Source organism: Kogia breviceps, chromosome 10 (genome assembly GCF_026419965.1).
Source record: "Kogia breviceps isolate mKogBre1 chromosome 10, mKogBre1 haplotype 1, whole genome shotgun sequence".
Taxonomy (NCBI): domain Eukaryota; kingdom Metazoa; phylum Chordata; class Mammalia; order Artiodactyla; family Physeteridae; genus Kogia; species Kogia breviceps.
Window position 1 is genome coordinate 826,616 of NC_081319.1, and position 13,695 is coordinate 840,310.

Sequence of the window (13,695 nt, forward strand, 5' to 3'; positions counted from 1 at the left end):
GAAAATAGAAGTCTTTATCTTTTAGAGGAATATATTGAAGTACGTGCAGATGAGATGACCTGCTGTAAGGAATCTGGGGGGAGGGAGGGGTGGGCGCTGTAGGTGAAACAGGATTCCCGTTAATCATTTTTTTAATATTTCCTTTTTAAAAAAGTTAATTAATTAATGAATTAATTATATTTTTGGCCACGTCGGGTCTTAGTTGCAGTCTTGCAGGATCTTTGTTGTGGCATGTGGGATCTTGCACTGCGGTGTGTGGGCTTCTCTCTCAGTGGTTGCAGCGCGCAGACTTAGTTGCCCTGCGGCACGTGGGATCTTAGTTCCCCAACCAGGGATCGAACCTGTGTCCCCTGCATTAGAAGGCGGATTCTTAACTGCTGGACCACCAGGGAAGTCCCTAGTTTATCATTTTGAAGCTTAGTGATGGCTATCTGGGTTTTTAAAAATTTTATTGTAAATTTATATTTAGTTCATATTATTTAATATATATTTAATATTATAATATCCGGATTTATTTAGTATTATTTTAGCACAGTAATACAATTTTGCGTAATAAAAAGTTTTTAAAAACCGTGTCATAACGTCCCATCACGTGAATTTTGTCTGGAGTGAATTTGTATCAGCTGCTGGTTTTTTGTTTTTTTTTGTTTGTTTGTTTTGCGGTACGCGGGCCTCTCACCGTTGTGGCCTCTCCCGTCGCGGAGCACAGGCTCCCGACGCGCAGGCTCAGCGGCCACGGCTCACGGGCCCAGCCGCTCCGCGGCACGTGGGATCCTCCCGGACCGGGGCACGAACCCGCGTCCCCTGCATCGGCAGGCGGACTCTCAACCGCTGCGCCACCGGGGAAGCCCTCAGCTTCTGGTTTGACGGGCAGCCTTGCTAAGCTTACGCTTCCTCACCGTATTTGGGGTTTGGTTTGCAGGCTTGTTGTGAGCACGGGTTTTGGTTTGGGTCTCGTTGGCTTTGTTTCTCTCCTGTTTCCTTGCCTCCCTGCCGAGCATTTTCGTGACAGCTTACGGCCGCCCCAAGTGTCAGCCGGTCCCCGCGCCACCCAGCTGTGGCCTGGGGTTCACGGGGCTGGGGCTGTGGCCTCTGGGCTGAGCCCAGCTTCCGGCAGGTTGAGAACCACGGCCCGACATGGGGTCCTCGGGATTTTCAGGTTGGCTTCTCATGCTGGGGGAGCCCTGGGCTCCAGGGGCGAAGCTGGCCCCACGCCCACCTCTGCCCAAGGCTGTGGCTTTGGCCTCACCTGCCTCTGTGCCCGTCTGTTCTGTTGGACGTTTGCATCTTGTTAGCAAATTCAGCCGTGTCTCCGTGGTTTTACCTGCCTCGTGTTTGGAGCAGGGCAGGTGCGTCGAGCGTGCTCATCTGACAGTTCGCTTCACGTCCCCCTTCAAAGACTGTGACCCGAGCGCGGGCATGCGTAATGGTGACGTTTTACCTCTGTGTTGGAGACAGTGTGCTTTACGCAGTACTTTTCCCCAGAAGGCCGACCGGGAAACGTCTTAGGGAGAACAGCCGTCGCTACCCTGCAAGCTGCCCGTCTGTGGTTCCCCAGCCCGTGTCCCTCTGCACTTGTCCCGTTGTTCTGTCTCTTCTGCTGGGATCTAAGCTCTATGAGGACAGGAGCTCCCTGTCACCCCCAGTGCCCCAGCCCCCTTACAGGCGTGTGTGGCACGTGGCAACACCCGCTAACGTCTGGCTCTGACCTGAGGGCCCCCTGCCTGCCATGCTCGAGGCAAGGGCCGGACGGCGGCCGCTCTGCAGAGTGGGCACCTCTGTCCGCCAAACCTGCGTCCCCGGCACAGCCTCTGGTCCAGGCGCCAACGCCGGGCGTTTGCGTCGCACGCACTCTCTGCAGCCCCTGCGTCAGGCCAGCCCTTGTTTTTCCCAGGCAGAGGCAGGCCAGGGGCCCTGACTCGGGGAGGTCCCAAGGGCTCCGGGGACACGGGCCTCCCCGTGAGGAGGACGTGAATTCCTGCCTCGTCTGATGTCGCATCATGGTGCGTGGGCCTCCTGTGAACCTGGCCTTGCCGCTGGGGTTTCCTTTGACCCCTGCACGGCCCGTGGGGGGAGTCATTCTGGGTTTATGTGTCACACGTGCTTGAGCTGGCGCTTGGGGTCAGGGGCTTGTTGAAGGCCCCCCGGCTGGTGGAGGGTGGGGAGGGGGCGGGCCCGGGTAGCCTGCCGTGACCTTGCGGGGGTCCTTGGCCGTGTGCGCCAGTGTTCTGTTTGCTCCTGTCAGGAGGCTGAGGGGCAGCTGTCCCCCGAGGCCTGGGATTCTGGGTTCCAAGGCGGCTCACCTGTCAGCTCCCTGGCCCTTGGAGACAGGTGGTCTGCTCAGCAGGAGGCCGTCTGGGCGTCCCTGCCTCTCAGAGCTCGGGGAGTGCGGCGGCGGCCCGTGTGCCGTGGGGACGGCGCACTGCTTCTGCCTGCGTGCCTTGAGGCTGCACAGCTTCCGTCCAGGCCCTCCTCTGCCCAGGCTCGGCCCCAGCGCCGCTCGTGGCTTCGAGCTTCGGGGCCGTCACCTGCGCCGCCCTGTTTCTGCGTCGTGATGGGGCCCTGGCCATCCCGCCTGCCGTGGGAGACCGCGGGGCGCGTGTGCACGCGCTTGCCCCGGTCGGCGCTGTGGGGCCCCCCACTAATGGCAGTAGCGACGTGGCACCGCGTGAGCTTCCACTCGTCGGTCGCCGACGGCTAACTGGACTCTGCTCTCCCCACAGGCCGGGGAGCTGGAGAGCCGAGAGGCAGAGCTGAGACGCCGCGACGCCTTATACAAGGAGCAGCTCGGGCGCCTGGAGAGGCAGGTGAGCGGCCCGGCGGGAGGGCGGCTGGGCGCCGAGCTCCGGGCGGCTCGGGAAGCTGACCCCGTGCGCTGGGGAGAGGTAGTGATAGTGCGACCGTTGCGGTGCAAATACACGAGTGCCGTTACTGCTTTTCTCCCGGGGCTCAGGGATCAGAGGGCCCGTCTCTACCTTTCTGAAGATGAGCCTTTGAAACGAACGAGTTTCAGAGGCACGTCATCTGCCCTTTTTCAAACCTGCAACGCGAAAATTCATTGGGTAACTTTGTGACTTGCTCCCTGTTTGGGCGGCTTAGCTTGCTGATCATGAAGGCGTGTTCAAAGAGACCCTGAAAGCGTGGGAGGCGACGGCTGGCAGCTGAACACACACGGCTCTCCCTACGCCGGAGCCTGGGGCCGATCCACCGAGCGCCTGCTCTCCCCGCGGGTCCTGGAGTCCCTTGTCTTGGTTTGGAGCTTCGAGGTTGCTGGCGTCTTGCAGGCTTGATGGCAGGCACGTGCCCTGGGACCTGTCCGTGGGGACAGAAAGGGGTCACCCGTTGGCGTCTGGGGGACGCCAGGCGTGTGAGGTGTGCAGCTCGGAGGGTGGCTCTCCTCTGGTCCTCGTCCTTACAGCGCGCGCCCTGCTTCTTTCTCACCGCCCTCCAGCTCGTCCTAGGTCAGGTCCAGACCCCTTTCTTAGGCAGATGGCCCCTTCTTTTAAGTGAGGTTTGCCTCCGTGGTTGTGAGCGGTTACTGAAAGCTTCCAGAAGAGGGGTGCAGATGCTTAAACACTAGCACTTTGCAAAACAGGAGCCGGGTCTCTGCAGGGAGGTGGGGTCGAGGGGGAGAGGGGCTGGGCAGGCCTAGTGGGCCTTCTCCGGGGACAGATCTGTTCCTGTAATGGCTGGGACCACGGAGAATCTTCTCCAGTTGCTGTCGCTGTTGTATTTTTATATAAATTCGGCCCCAGTTGTTGAATGCTCAGACCTTGACATTTTCAGCTTCTGCACCTTCCAACCGTCGAGCTCCTTTTCCTTTTTTTTTTTTTTTTTTTTTTTGGTTTCCTCTTACGCTTGGAAATTGATGGTGGGAAGCTGTTCGGGGCAGACTTGGAACAACGGCTGGATCATCCTCGACCCCTCAGCAGCCGGGAGCCGGTCGGGGTGGGAGGCACAGAGGCCCGTTGCCCGGAGGACGCCGTCTGGACCCGGCCGTGTGACCGGCGTCGGCGGGCAGGAGAGCCCGCGGAGCGCGGCCCAGTGTTCGGGGGGAGGGGACTTCGTGACCCTTCTGAGCCTGTGATGGTTATTCCTGAGCCAGGGGAGCCTTTTTTGTTGGGCGCCTGTGCCTCGTGATCTTTCTGAACAGTTGTTCCTGGTGCCCAGGCCGCCAGGCTGGAGCGAGGAGGGGTTTCCTTTTCCTGCGGAGAGAGGTGAGCTGCTGCGTTCACAGCGGCCTCGCCAGGGTCTCGGCCCAGGAAGCAAAGCTGGCGTGATGTCCGTGCAGGCGGGAGGCAGAGGGCAGCGTGCCCCGATGGTGGGTGGGTGGCTGGACACCAGCTCCGCCGTCCTCTCCGTGTTCTCTCCCCCTGCAGACTGCAGGCCGCGCTCCAGCAGCAGCGCGTGTGTCCGAGGCAGTCTCATCTCCAGGGACGGCCACCTCTCCAGGCCTCGCCGGGCCCAGGGCCAGGCGGGTGGGGCGGGAGGCTCTGGGGTCCAGCAGAGCTCAGCCCTGGTTCCGCCTCAGCGGCACAGCAGCCCGGGACTTGGAGCAAGTTGTCTAAATTCCGGAGCCTCAGTTTCCTCGTCTCTGAAACGGGCATCTCAAACCTGAGCTGCCGGCTGTCTGGGGGACGCGTGGTCGGTTGCCTGAAGCAGCCCCCGGAGTGCCTGCAGGGCCCACGCGTTCGCCCCGCGGTAGTTTGGCTCCGTCCGGCGCCGGGCAGGGCTGGTTCCTGCCACACGGGGCCCAGCGTCCGGGGTGGGAGGGGAGGGGACGCTGCGGCCTCGGGCCCCGCACGAGGGACGCCTGAGACCTCTCTGTGACCGCTGGGCCTGCCCGCTCCGTCAGTCTGGTCTTACTTTTCTAAACTCAGCAGCTGCGAGTGGAGAGGGCACTTCTGGGGTCTAGTTTCAAAGAGTGAGGCGGGGAGAGAGGGAGGATCTTGGAGACGTGTGTGCTGCCTGGATTTGGGGCTCTTTCCCCAAGCGGTGCACCCGCTCCCCGCCATCCCAGCCTCTGCCCGTGAGCAGTTAGTGCTTCTCCTGGTTTCCGTTGTTTTCCGCTTGGGCTCGCTTTTCCTAAGGAGCGGCTGTGCCTCGATCCTGCCGGGCCGGCAGCCTTCGCGGTGCCGCACGAAGCAGCCCCGCCCGGGGTCCCCGAGCCTCTGCAGGGAAACAGGGGCTGCTTGAGGTTCCGAGGAAGGGGAGTAGCTTCGGGGAAGCCCACGTCACAAGAGAAGGTGGCTGCTGGTCAGGCGTGCCGGAAGAGGGCCCAGCCGCACGCTTCAGGGAAACAAGTTCCAGCCCAAGGCGACCCTGTCACACCCTCACTGGAGCGGCCGCCGTGGGAAGGATGGGTACCAAGGATGGTGGTTCAGCCTGTGCTCCCGGGGGGGCCGCCTGGCCAGGCCGCCTTGGGAAGCTGTCACCCAGGGACCCTGGAGCGGAGCAGAGATGTGCCCCGAGGCTCGGCCTTTCTTAGCCGAGAATGGGCTGCTTATACCTGGGCTAGTGGGACCACCGCCTCCGATGAGGTGGGACAGGAGGACGCTTGATCCGACCCGCTTCTTTTCACGTGTAGGAAAGCAGCCCTCAGGCAGCTCAGTGGTTTGAGAGTCAGCTGGTACAGCGGTGCGTGCTGTGCTCTTGGGCCTAGAAGGGCCTGGGCCGTGTCCCCGACAACACGGCAGTGGGGCAGTGGGTCTTCCATCTGTGGCCACCCTGCTTGCCAGCACTTCTGCTTCTAAGGACTCAGACGACAGGATCCTGTCGGGGGTGTCACTGGTCACCAACCTTAGCTTTGTTTCCCCACATCCACCTTTTCTCCCTTCGCGAAAGTGGACGCGGTCTTGTCTGGTGTCTTCCCGTTCTCTCTGAATTCTGAGTTGCCGGAGCAACGAGAGTCTCCGTCAGGGAATTCAGAGCTTGCGTGACTCGCCTGGATGGGCACGTGAGCCCGTCTAGCGCGCCGGCGCTGTCGGCAGCCGACCCCGGGTGTCTGGGCTGGATTCACCCTTTTCCGTCTCCTGGGTGGAGGCGGGGAGCTCAGGGGCTCTTCCTCTCCGCCCTCTGCTGACTGCATACCTTCCCACCGGCGTGGGCCTCTCCTTCTGGTCCCCGTCTCTCCTAGTCAGATTTTACAGCCCTGTCTTTGTGCTCGGCATTTTCCAGCAGCTCAGCCTGCCGGGGCCTCAGCCCTCCTGGCCCTACTCCCCGGCCCTGGCCATCTGTCCCGTGGCCCCTGTGCCCTGTCGGGAGCATAGGGCAGAGGTCACCTTTGTGCCCTTCCTGGGAGGTCATCTGCACAGGTGCACCGGGCTGAGGCCGGCTCTCCATCCCGGGTCTTGTATCAAGATCGGTTGTGATTGTATTTCTCAGAAGAGTGTCTTTAAAGACCTTACCGCTTAAGCTGTCCTCCTGCCGTGGAGGTGTCGGGTGTCGTCGCCGGCCGCTGCAGTCGGTCCCCAGCCGCTGGCACTGCTCTCACCCTGGCTTTTCAGTGCCCACGCACAGCGGCTACCTGTGCCCGAGGGGCAGGCACCTCCCAAGGCTTTGTCTGCCTCCTACAGGCCCCGTGTGTGGACGTGGCCCTTCCTGCTGGGTCTCAGGGACCACGTGCAGCTCGCACACGGCCCCACGGCCTCCTAAGCGGTGGACGTGGGATGTACGTCTGGGGCTGGCTGACTTCAGAATCGTAGTCCGGGCGCCCTGTTCACGCTGGGATTTATCTTTTTAATGGGCGGCAGATATGCTCCAGAAAGGAAATGGCCACATGGCCCTGCCTATTCTGCATCCAGACTGCGTCCTCCTAGACAGCCTGATGCCACGTCCTGCACTTGGAGGCGACCGTCCAAGGAGCTGTCCCTTCAAGGCAGCCCGTGGCGCTAAGTGCCCGGGTTGGTGTTACACCTGCTGTAGTAGACGGTCTGCCTGCACCTCGTCCTTCCCTCGGGGTCAGCGATGGCGGTCACCGTACATTGGAGCTGGGCGGAGCCTTAGGAAGGAGAGTGGTCGCCGAGTCAGGAGGAAGCGGTCGCAGAGCCGAGTGGCAGGGACGGTGCAGTGGCCGAGCGCATAGGATGGCCAGGCACGCGAGGCGGTGGCGGGTGTGAGGGCCGTGCGAGGCCACCGTGGCGACTCTGTGTGCAGGGCTGACGTCTCTACACGGACCATCTTCCTGTGAACTCGCCCCCCAGCTGGGAAAGCCGAGGTCTTCTAGGCTCTTTCCTCTCCCTGTCTGTGTGTTTCCTACACGCCATCCATCCCCACGCTTCCCGGTGGTTAAAACCGTCGCCCCCTCTGCATCCGCATCTCCGTCATCTGTCACCCACACGAGAGCATCGTCCTGGATGGTCTCTGGCCTTAGTGGCTGTCCGTCTGTCCCGTCCAGATTTCTCGTTGCCTTGTCTGCGTTGTGCTTCCTCGCCCGGCCCTGAACGTCACCTGGTCGGGCCCTTCAGACTCCACTCCACCGTCTGCTGGCCCAGCCCAGTGTCCCCAGCTTCTGATGGGGGTCGGCCCCTTGCCCCAGCTTGAGCTCCAGGTCGGGAAGGGATTCTTACACATACAGCAGCAAACCTGCAAATCCAGAGCGGAGAAAGCGGGGGGGCGGGGAAGGGTCCTCTGTGGACACACGGCCAGCACAGGTTCTGGGGCCGCGGCCCGCGTGCCTACCCAGCCGAAGGCAGCCCGCAGGTCCCTGCAGAGCGAAGGCCTCGGGCCCGTCGCCAGACACGGCGGACGAGGGGCTGGGCAGCCGGGCGGGGGCCACCCCGGACACTCGGAACCCGGGGGTCACGTGGGAAGGGCGTGGAATGTGAAGATTCTGCGGCCCTTGGTGGCCTCTTACCTGGTGTCTTCTTAAACACACCACGGTCAGTTTGCAGAGGCCTTGGCACTCTTAGGGGCCCACAATACCGGCCGCTAAACTCAAGCAGAGGGCGGTTAGGTCATTTACCCGAGTTAAATGGCTCAAGAAGGGACTTCACGTCTTACTTGAAGCGCTTTGGGACGTGAAGGTTGCGGCCCATCACTGTCTCCGCGAGGGCCCGGTTCCTGCCATCCTCCCAGGAGGAACGCAGGCCGTCCCGCCTCTCGTTCAGAGGGTCGCACTCGGCGAGTGTTGCGGACGCGCTCGTGGCCTCTGTCGAGAGTGCCAGGCGTCCCTGAAACCAACAGACGACGTTGCGGCCCCTGGTTGTGGGTTACCAGCTGGCGGCTTTGCCCAGAACAGCGGTGCCTGCGGACACCTGCCCCGGGCGCCCCTGTGGCACCGGCTCCCGCGGCCCACTTCCCTGTCGACGCCCAGGAACACGTGTTGTCGGGCTGAGAAGCCGACCGGAAGGCGCTGCCGCCGGTCCCGAGCGGACCCCCTTCCCATCAGGTTTCCGGTAACCCCTGGACCCAGGAGCGGCGTTGCTGACCTCGTGGGTGGGGCGCTCGGGAGGGGCCCGGAGAGCTGTAGCGCCGCGAAGCAGCGGCAGGCGCGTGGGGGGGAGTTGGCGCGAAGCGCGAGTTCGGTGCGGAGCCGGCCGGCCGGGACTGTGGGGCTCTGCGAGGCAGCGGGGCCCCCGCCGGCTGACGTGCGGCGGTGAACGTCCCGCCTCATCAGCAGCGTCGCTGACAACACCTCTCTGCCCCGGACACGTGGCCTTGAGCGCACGGGTGGCTCTGATCGTCTCCTGTGACCGCCCTTCCGCAGGGCGCCGCGGGGGGCTTCCTGGGGAACAGGATTCGCTCACTGCAAACTCCCATCAGGGCAGCGCCTTGTTTCTTTGAGATCGCCTCTCAGATGTGTTAAGGATGGAAGAAAGAAGGAGAACTATGAGGAAAGTCTGCAAAAAGCCGGATCAGTAAAATTTAAAGAGGGAAAGCAGACAAACGGCTCAGCAGATGGAGGAACCGAGCAGAAAGGAGGGAGTGGGTTTAAGTGGAATGAGAGAGGCGTGTGAAGGGGGTTTGAAAGGGAAACGCAGAGATTACGAAGATTTTAAGTTGCTGGGCTCTGAATGATTAACTGCTGACTGAGGTTCTGAGGCCACAATCATGGCTCTGCTGAAATGAGAAAAAAGGACAGAAGTGTACGAACCTCCTTAGTTTTCAAAGTGGACCTCCGGAAGGATAAACCAGAAGCTAACGGGATTTCACCTACAAGTGGGAGTGGGAATGGGCTGGGAAGACAGGGAGGGTGCGGGACATCTCTGAGTGTGTTTTTTATAAATGGTTTGTCTTTCGAACCGTGTTATGGTTTTGCTTATTGAAAAAGTAAATTGACGGAGATGGTGTTAAAAATGAATACAAGCAGAAATGAGTGAACGCAGCCATCTCCCGGACACATGCCACCCCCCAGAGAGGCGTTTCCAGAGAGAAGACGTCTGCGCTCCCCTCTCACTGCTCTCCGCACCAAGTACAGCTGGGAAGCCTGGAAGCAGCCGAGAGGCACCGCAGGCCTCTGAAAGGAAGGAGGAGGGAGAGCTGACGAGGGACCCTGGGGCGGAGGCAGCGCGGCGGCCGAGGGGCTCCCAGCCCCCTCCCAGTGACAAAAGGCAACCGGGGCCAGCGTGTTCGGCCCCAGCCTAGTGGCTGACGGCCTCGCAGCGCGGCCCACGGTCCTCCAGATTGAGACGGAGCCCCCCAGCCACCCTGGGGGCCAGGTGAGAGCCCCTGGCACACACCCCCAACAGGTGTCCTTCATCCCTGCGGCCAGAGACTCCCTTCTTCCCCCGAGACTCCAAATGGCTCGACAGCACACCAGGGGGATCCTGCCAGAGCCGGGCCGGGGGCAGCCCGGGAGCACCGGCCTGGGAGGGCGCCTTGTCCTGCGGACCAGCGCGTCCTTGCTCCCCACCCAGATCGCTGGTGAGCTGCTGGCCGGCAGGGGATGTCCCACCCACAAGTGGCTGGGCCCGTGCTCCTTGTGTCCTGGAGGCAAGAGACGCCTGACAGTGGCAGGGGGGCCCCTCCCCAACAAGCGGCTGGCGGGGGAGCACAGCCTGGGGAAGCACCTGCTGCTCCGCAGGCAGCCCCGCAGGGCCAGCAGGAGCCCCAGCGCCTTGGAGGAACCAAGTGGACACAGTAGTGCAGTAAACGCTCTGAATCCAGCTGCTGAGCAAGTCCCAAAGATGAACCCGAAGAAAGCCACACTTAGACTCACAGTCGTGAAACTTCTGAAAACTAAAGACGAAACTTGAAAGCAGTCAGAGAAAACCAGTGTTACGTACGCGGTGATGCCGATTTGATCGACGGTGGAATCTCATCTAAAATCATGGAGGCCAGAGGAGGCGGCGTATTTCCTGAGTCCTGAAAGAAAAACTCGGTTAACCGTGAATTCTGCACCCAGCAAAACTATCCTGTAGGAATGAAGAGGAAGTGAAGACGTTCTCGGACTACAGAGAGCTAAGAGAATTTGTGGCTGCCCGGTGTACCCGTAAGGAGTGGCAAAGTAAGTTATCCAAACAGAAGGAAATGATAAAAGAAATAATTTGGGAATATGAACAAGAAAGAAATAACAAAGGAGAAATAAAAAATGCATAAAAATCATATTTGATTGTTGAAACAAAAAATATAGCATCGTATGATGTGAGGCAAATGCATGTACAAAAAACGCTCAAAGTAGACTTTAAAAAGTGGAGAGGCTGAGGGACTTCCCCGGTGGCGCAGTGGTTGAGAGTCCGCCTGCCGATGCAGGGGACGCAGGTTCGAGCCCCGTTCCGGGAGGATCACACGTGCCGCGGAGCGGCTGGGCCCGTGAGCCATGGCCGCTGAGCCTGCGCGTCCAGAGCCTGTGCTCCGCAACGGGAGAGGCCACAGCGGTGAGAGGCCCGCGTACCACAAAAAAAAAAAAAAAAAAAAGTGGAGAGGCTGGAGGAACCTAAGTGGAAGCGAGGCTCGCAGGCTTGACCCTGAGCGGTAGAGCCTCAGCAGCAGCAGGTTGTATATCACGTGTGTACGTTGTAATGCTTGGCGCAGCCACTGAGAAAGTTAGGTGAAGCTGTGACTCAGACACACCCTTAATAAGTCAACATGGAATGTGATGAAATGTTGAACTGACAGGAAGACAAGAAAAGAGAAATGGAGGAGGAACAGAGGGAACAAACAAACAGAAAACGTGTAATAAGACGGAAGACTTAAGCTCTAACTGTCAGTAATCACCTGACATGTAAATGGTCTAAACATACCAGTGAAAAGGCCGAGATTGCCAGAGAAGGTCACGCGGACACGCACACACACAACTCTGCTGTCTGTAAGAGACTCAGCTCAAATACGGTGACATGGATGGAAAGTAAAGGGTGAAAAAAAGATGTGTCATGTAAACATCGATCCAGAAAAACACAGGAGTCATCATTAATACCAGATAAAGTACTTCAGAGCAAAGAAAATGACTAGACACAAAGAAGGGTGTTCTGTGATGATAAAAGGATCGGTGTACCAGGAAGGCATAGTAATCCTAAATGGGTGTGCACTGAAGAAGAGAGTCTTAAAACGTGAAGCAGAAAGTGATTGGGCAGAAAGAAACACACAAACCTAAAATAATAGTTTGGGGACCTCAATATCCCCTTTTCTCAGCCACTGATAGAAGTGCTGGACAGAAGGTTGTCAAGGATATAAAGGGTCTAAATGACACAACCAACCAGCGGGATCTAACTGACATATACAGGATACTCCAACAATAGCAAAATGCATTTATTTTTTAAGCACCTGTGGGACCAATATAGTCTATATCCTGGGCCCTAAAACTAACCTTAACAAGTTTGAAGGAATAGAAACCACATATCAAAATATATGGGCTATAGCTTAAGCAGGGTTGAATGAGAAATTTATACCAGTGAATCCCTAAATTAGAAAAGAGGAACAGTTTCAAATTAAAAGCTCAAGAAATCAGAAAAAGAACAGCAAAATAAACCCAAAGCAGGCAGAAGGAGGGAAGTAATAAAAGAGAAGAACAGAAAGTATAATCATTATAGGAAAACACTGAAGAGAATTAATGAAACAAAATGCTGGCTCTGGGAACAATTTGATAAAATTGATAAACCTCCAGCAAGACTGACAAAGGTATAGAGAAGACACAGGTCACCGCCATCAGCAGTGAAGCAGGTTGTATCCCCACAGATTCCATGGCCACTGGGAGGGAGTGAAGTCACACCACTTTATGCTCATAAATTCCACAACATAGAAGAGATGGACCAGTTCTTCGAAAACCGCAAACTGCTAGATCTCAGCCAAGGTGAAAGCGATAAACAGAATATAGTCCTGTAACCACCGAAGGAATGGACTTCAGGACTGTAAGACTCCAGGAGAAGACATCTCGAGGCCCAAGTGGTATCTCTGGAGACTTCTACCAAACAGTTGAAGAAGAATTAAAACCAATTTTGGGCTTCCCTGGTGGCGCAGTGGTTGAGAGTCCGCCTGCCGATGCAGGGGACGCGGGTTCGTGCCCCGGTCCGGGAGGATCCCACGTGCCGCGGAGCAGCTGAGCCCGTGAGCCGTGGCCGCTGGGCCTGCACGTCCGGAGCCTGTGCTCCGCAACGGGAGAGGCCACAGCAGTGAGAGGCCCGTGTACCGCAAAAAAAAAAAAAAAAAAAAACCCAATTTTATGCAATCTCTTCTAGAAAATAGAAGCTCAGGGGAAACTTCCCAACTCACGTTATGAGGCCAGTATTATTCAATACTTCGTCAGACAAGCAGTGTTACCAAACCAAAGACAAGAGAAAACTGCAACGTCTCTCATGAAGTTAGACACAGAAATCCTCAGCCAGGTGTTTGCAAACCCAGTTCAGCAGCGTGTGGAAAGCATTACACGCTATGTGCGTGTGTGCGCGCCGCGTTATGCAAAGCGGGGTTTATTCTGGGTGTGCAAGGCTGGGTCAGTGTCTGAAATTCAATCAGTGAAATCTGTTATCTCAACACGCTAAGGGAAAGAAACACATGATCATGCTAATCGATACAGAGAAGTGTTTGACAAAAATCTACTCCCATTCATGATAAAAACTCTGGGAAAACCGGGAATAGAAGGGAACTACCGTAACTTATTAAAGAGCGTGTACCCAAACCGCCAGCTGGCACCAGAGATACGGATAAGATTGTGAACGCCCCCCCCCGCCATGGCAGCAAGGTGGGCGTCACCACTTTCACTGAGAGCAGGGTCAGGGTTGCGCCCCCAGCGAGACACTAGCCTCTGCAGTAAGAGAAGAAAGAGAAACGAAAGGCTGTGGATTAGAAAGGAGGAAATAAAACTGCCCCTGTTTGCACGTGATACGATCATCTGCAGAGACGACCTAAGGAATCCAAGAAAGAGGGAAAGGAAAACCCTTAGGACTGATAAAGGCTTTCAGCAAGGTCACCAGACACGAGACCCACACACGAAACTCCACTGCATGACAGATTGCTGTGTACTAACAACATCTGGTACTGAGATTAAAAGCACCAAAAGCAAGATCCATAAAAGGAAAAAAATGTTACAACGGCCCTCATCAAAATTAAAAACTTTGGTTCTGTGGAAGGCCCCGTGAGGAAGATGAAAAGAGGAGCTACAGACGGGGGGAAAAAAATATCTGCAAACCACGCACCCAGCAAAGGAGTAGCGTCTAGAATACAGGAAATACTCCCAGAATGCACCAGCAAAAAATAAATAAATAAAACCCCAGAAAACCGACAAGCCAATTAGAAAAGTCCACCCAGGGGATACACAGA

The 13,695-nt window shown here is 57.6% G+C and overlaps 1 protein-coding gene across 1 annotated transcript in view; it reads left to right on the forward strand.

Annotated features, from left to right (window-relative positions):
* The window catches only part of CHCHD6 (coiled-coil-helix-coiled-coil-helix domain containing 6), a 123,566-nt gene that overhangs the window by 81,653 nt on the left and 28,218 nt on the right, over positions 1 to 13,695 (forward strand). Inside the window, exon 5 of the mRNA XM_059078146.2 lies at positions 2,724 to 2,807. Within this exon, the coding sequence (XP_058934129.1) occupies positions 2,724 to 2,807 (84 nt within the window). The remainder of the gene's footprint in view (positions 1 to 2,723; positions 2,808 to 13,695) is intronic.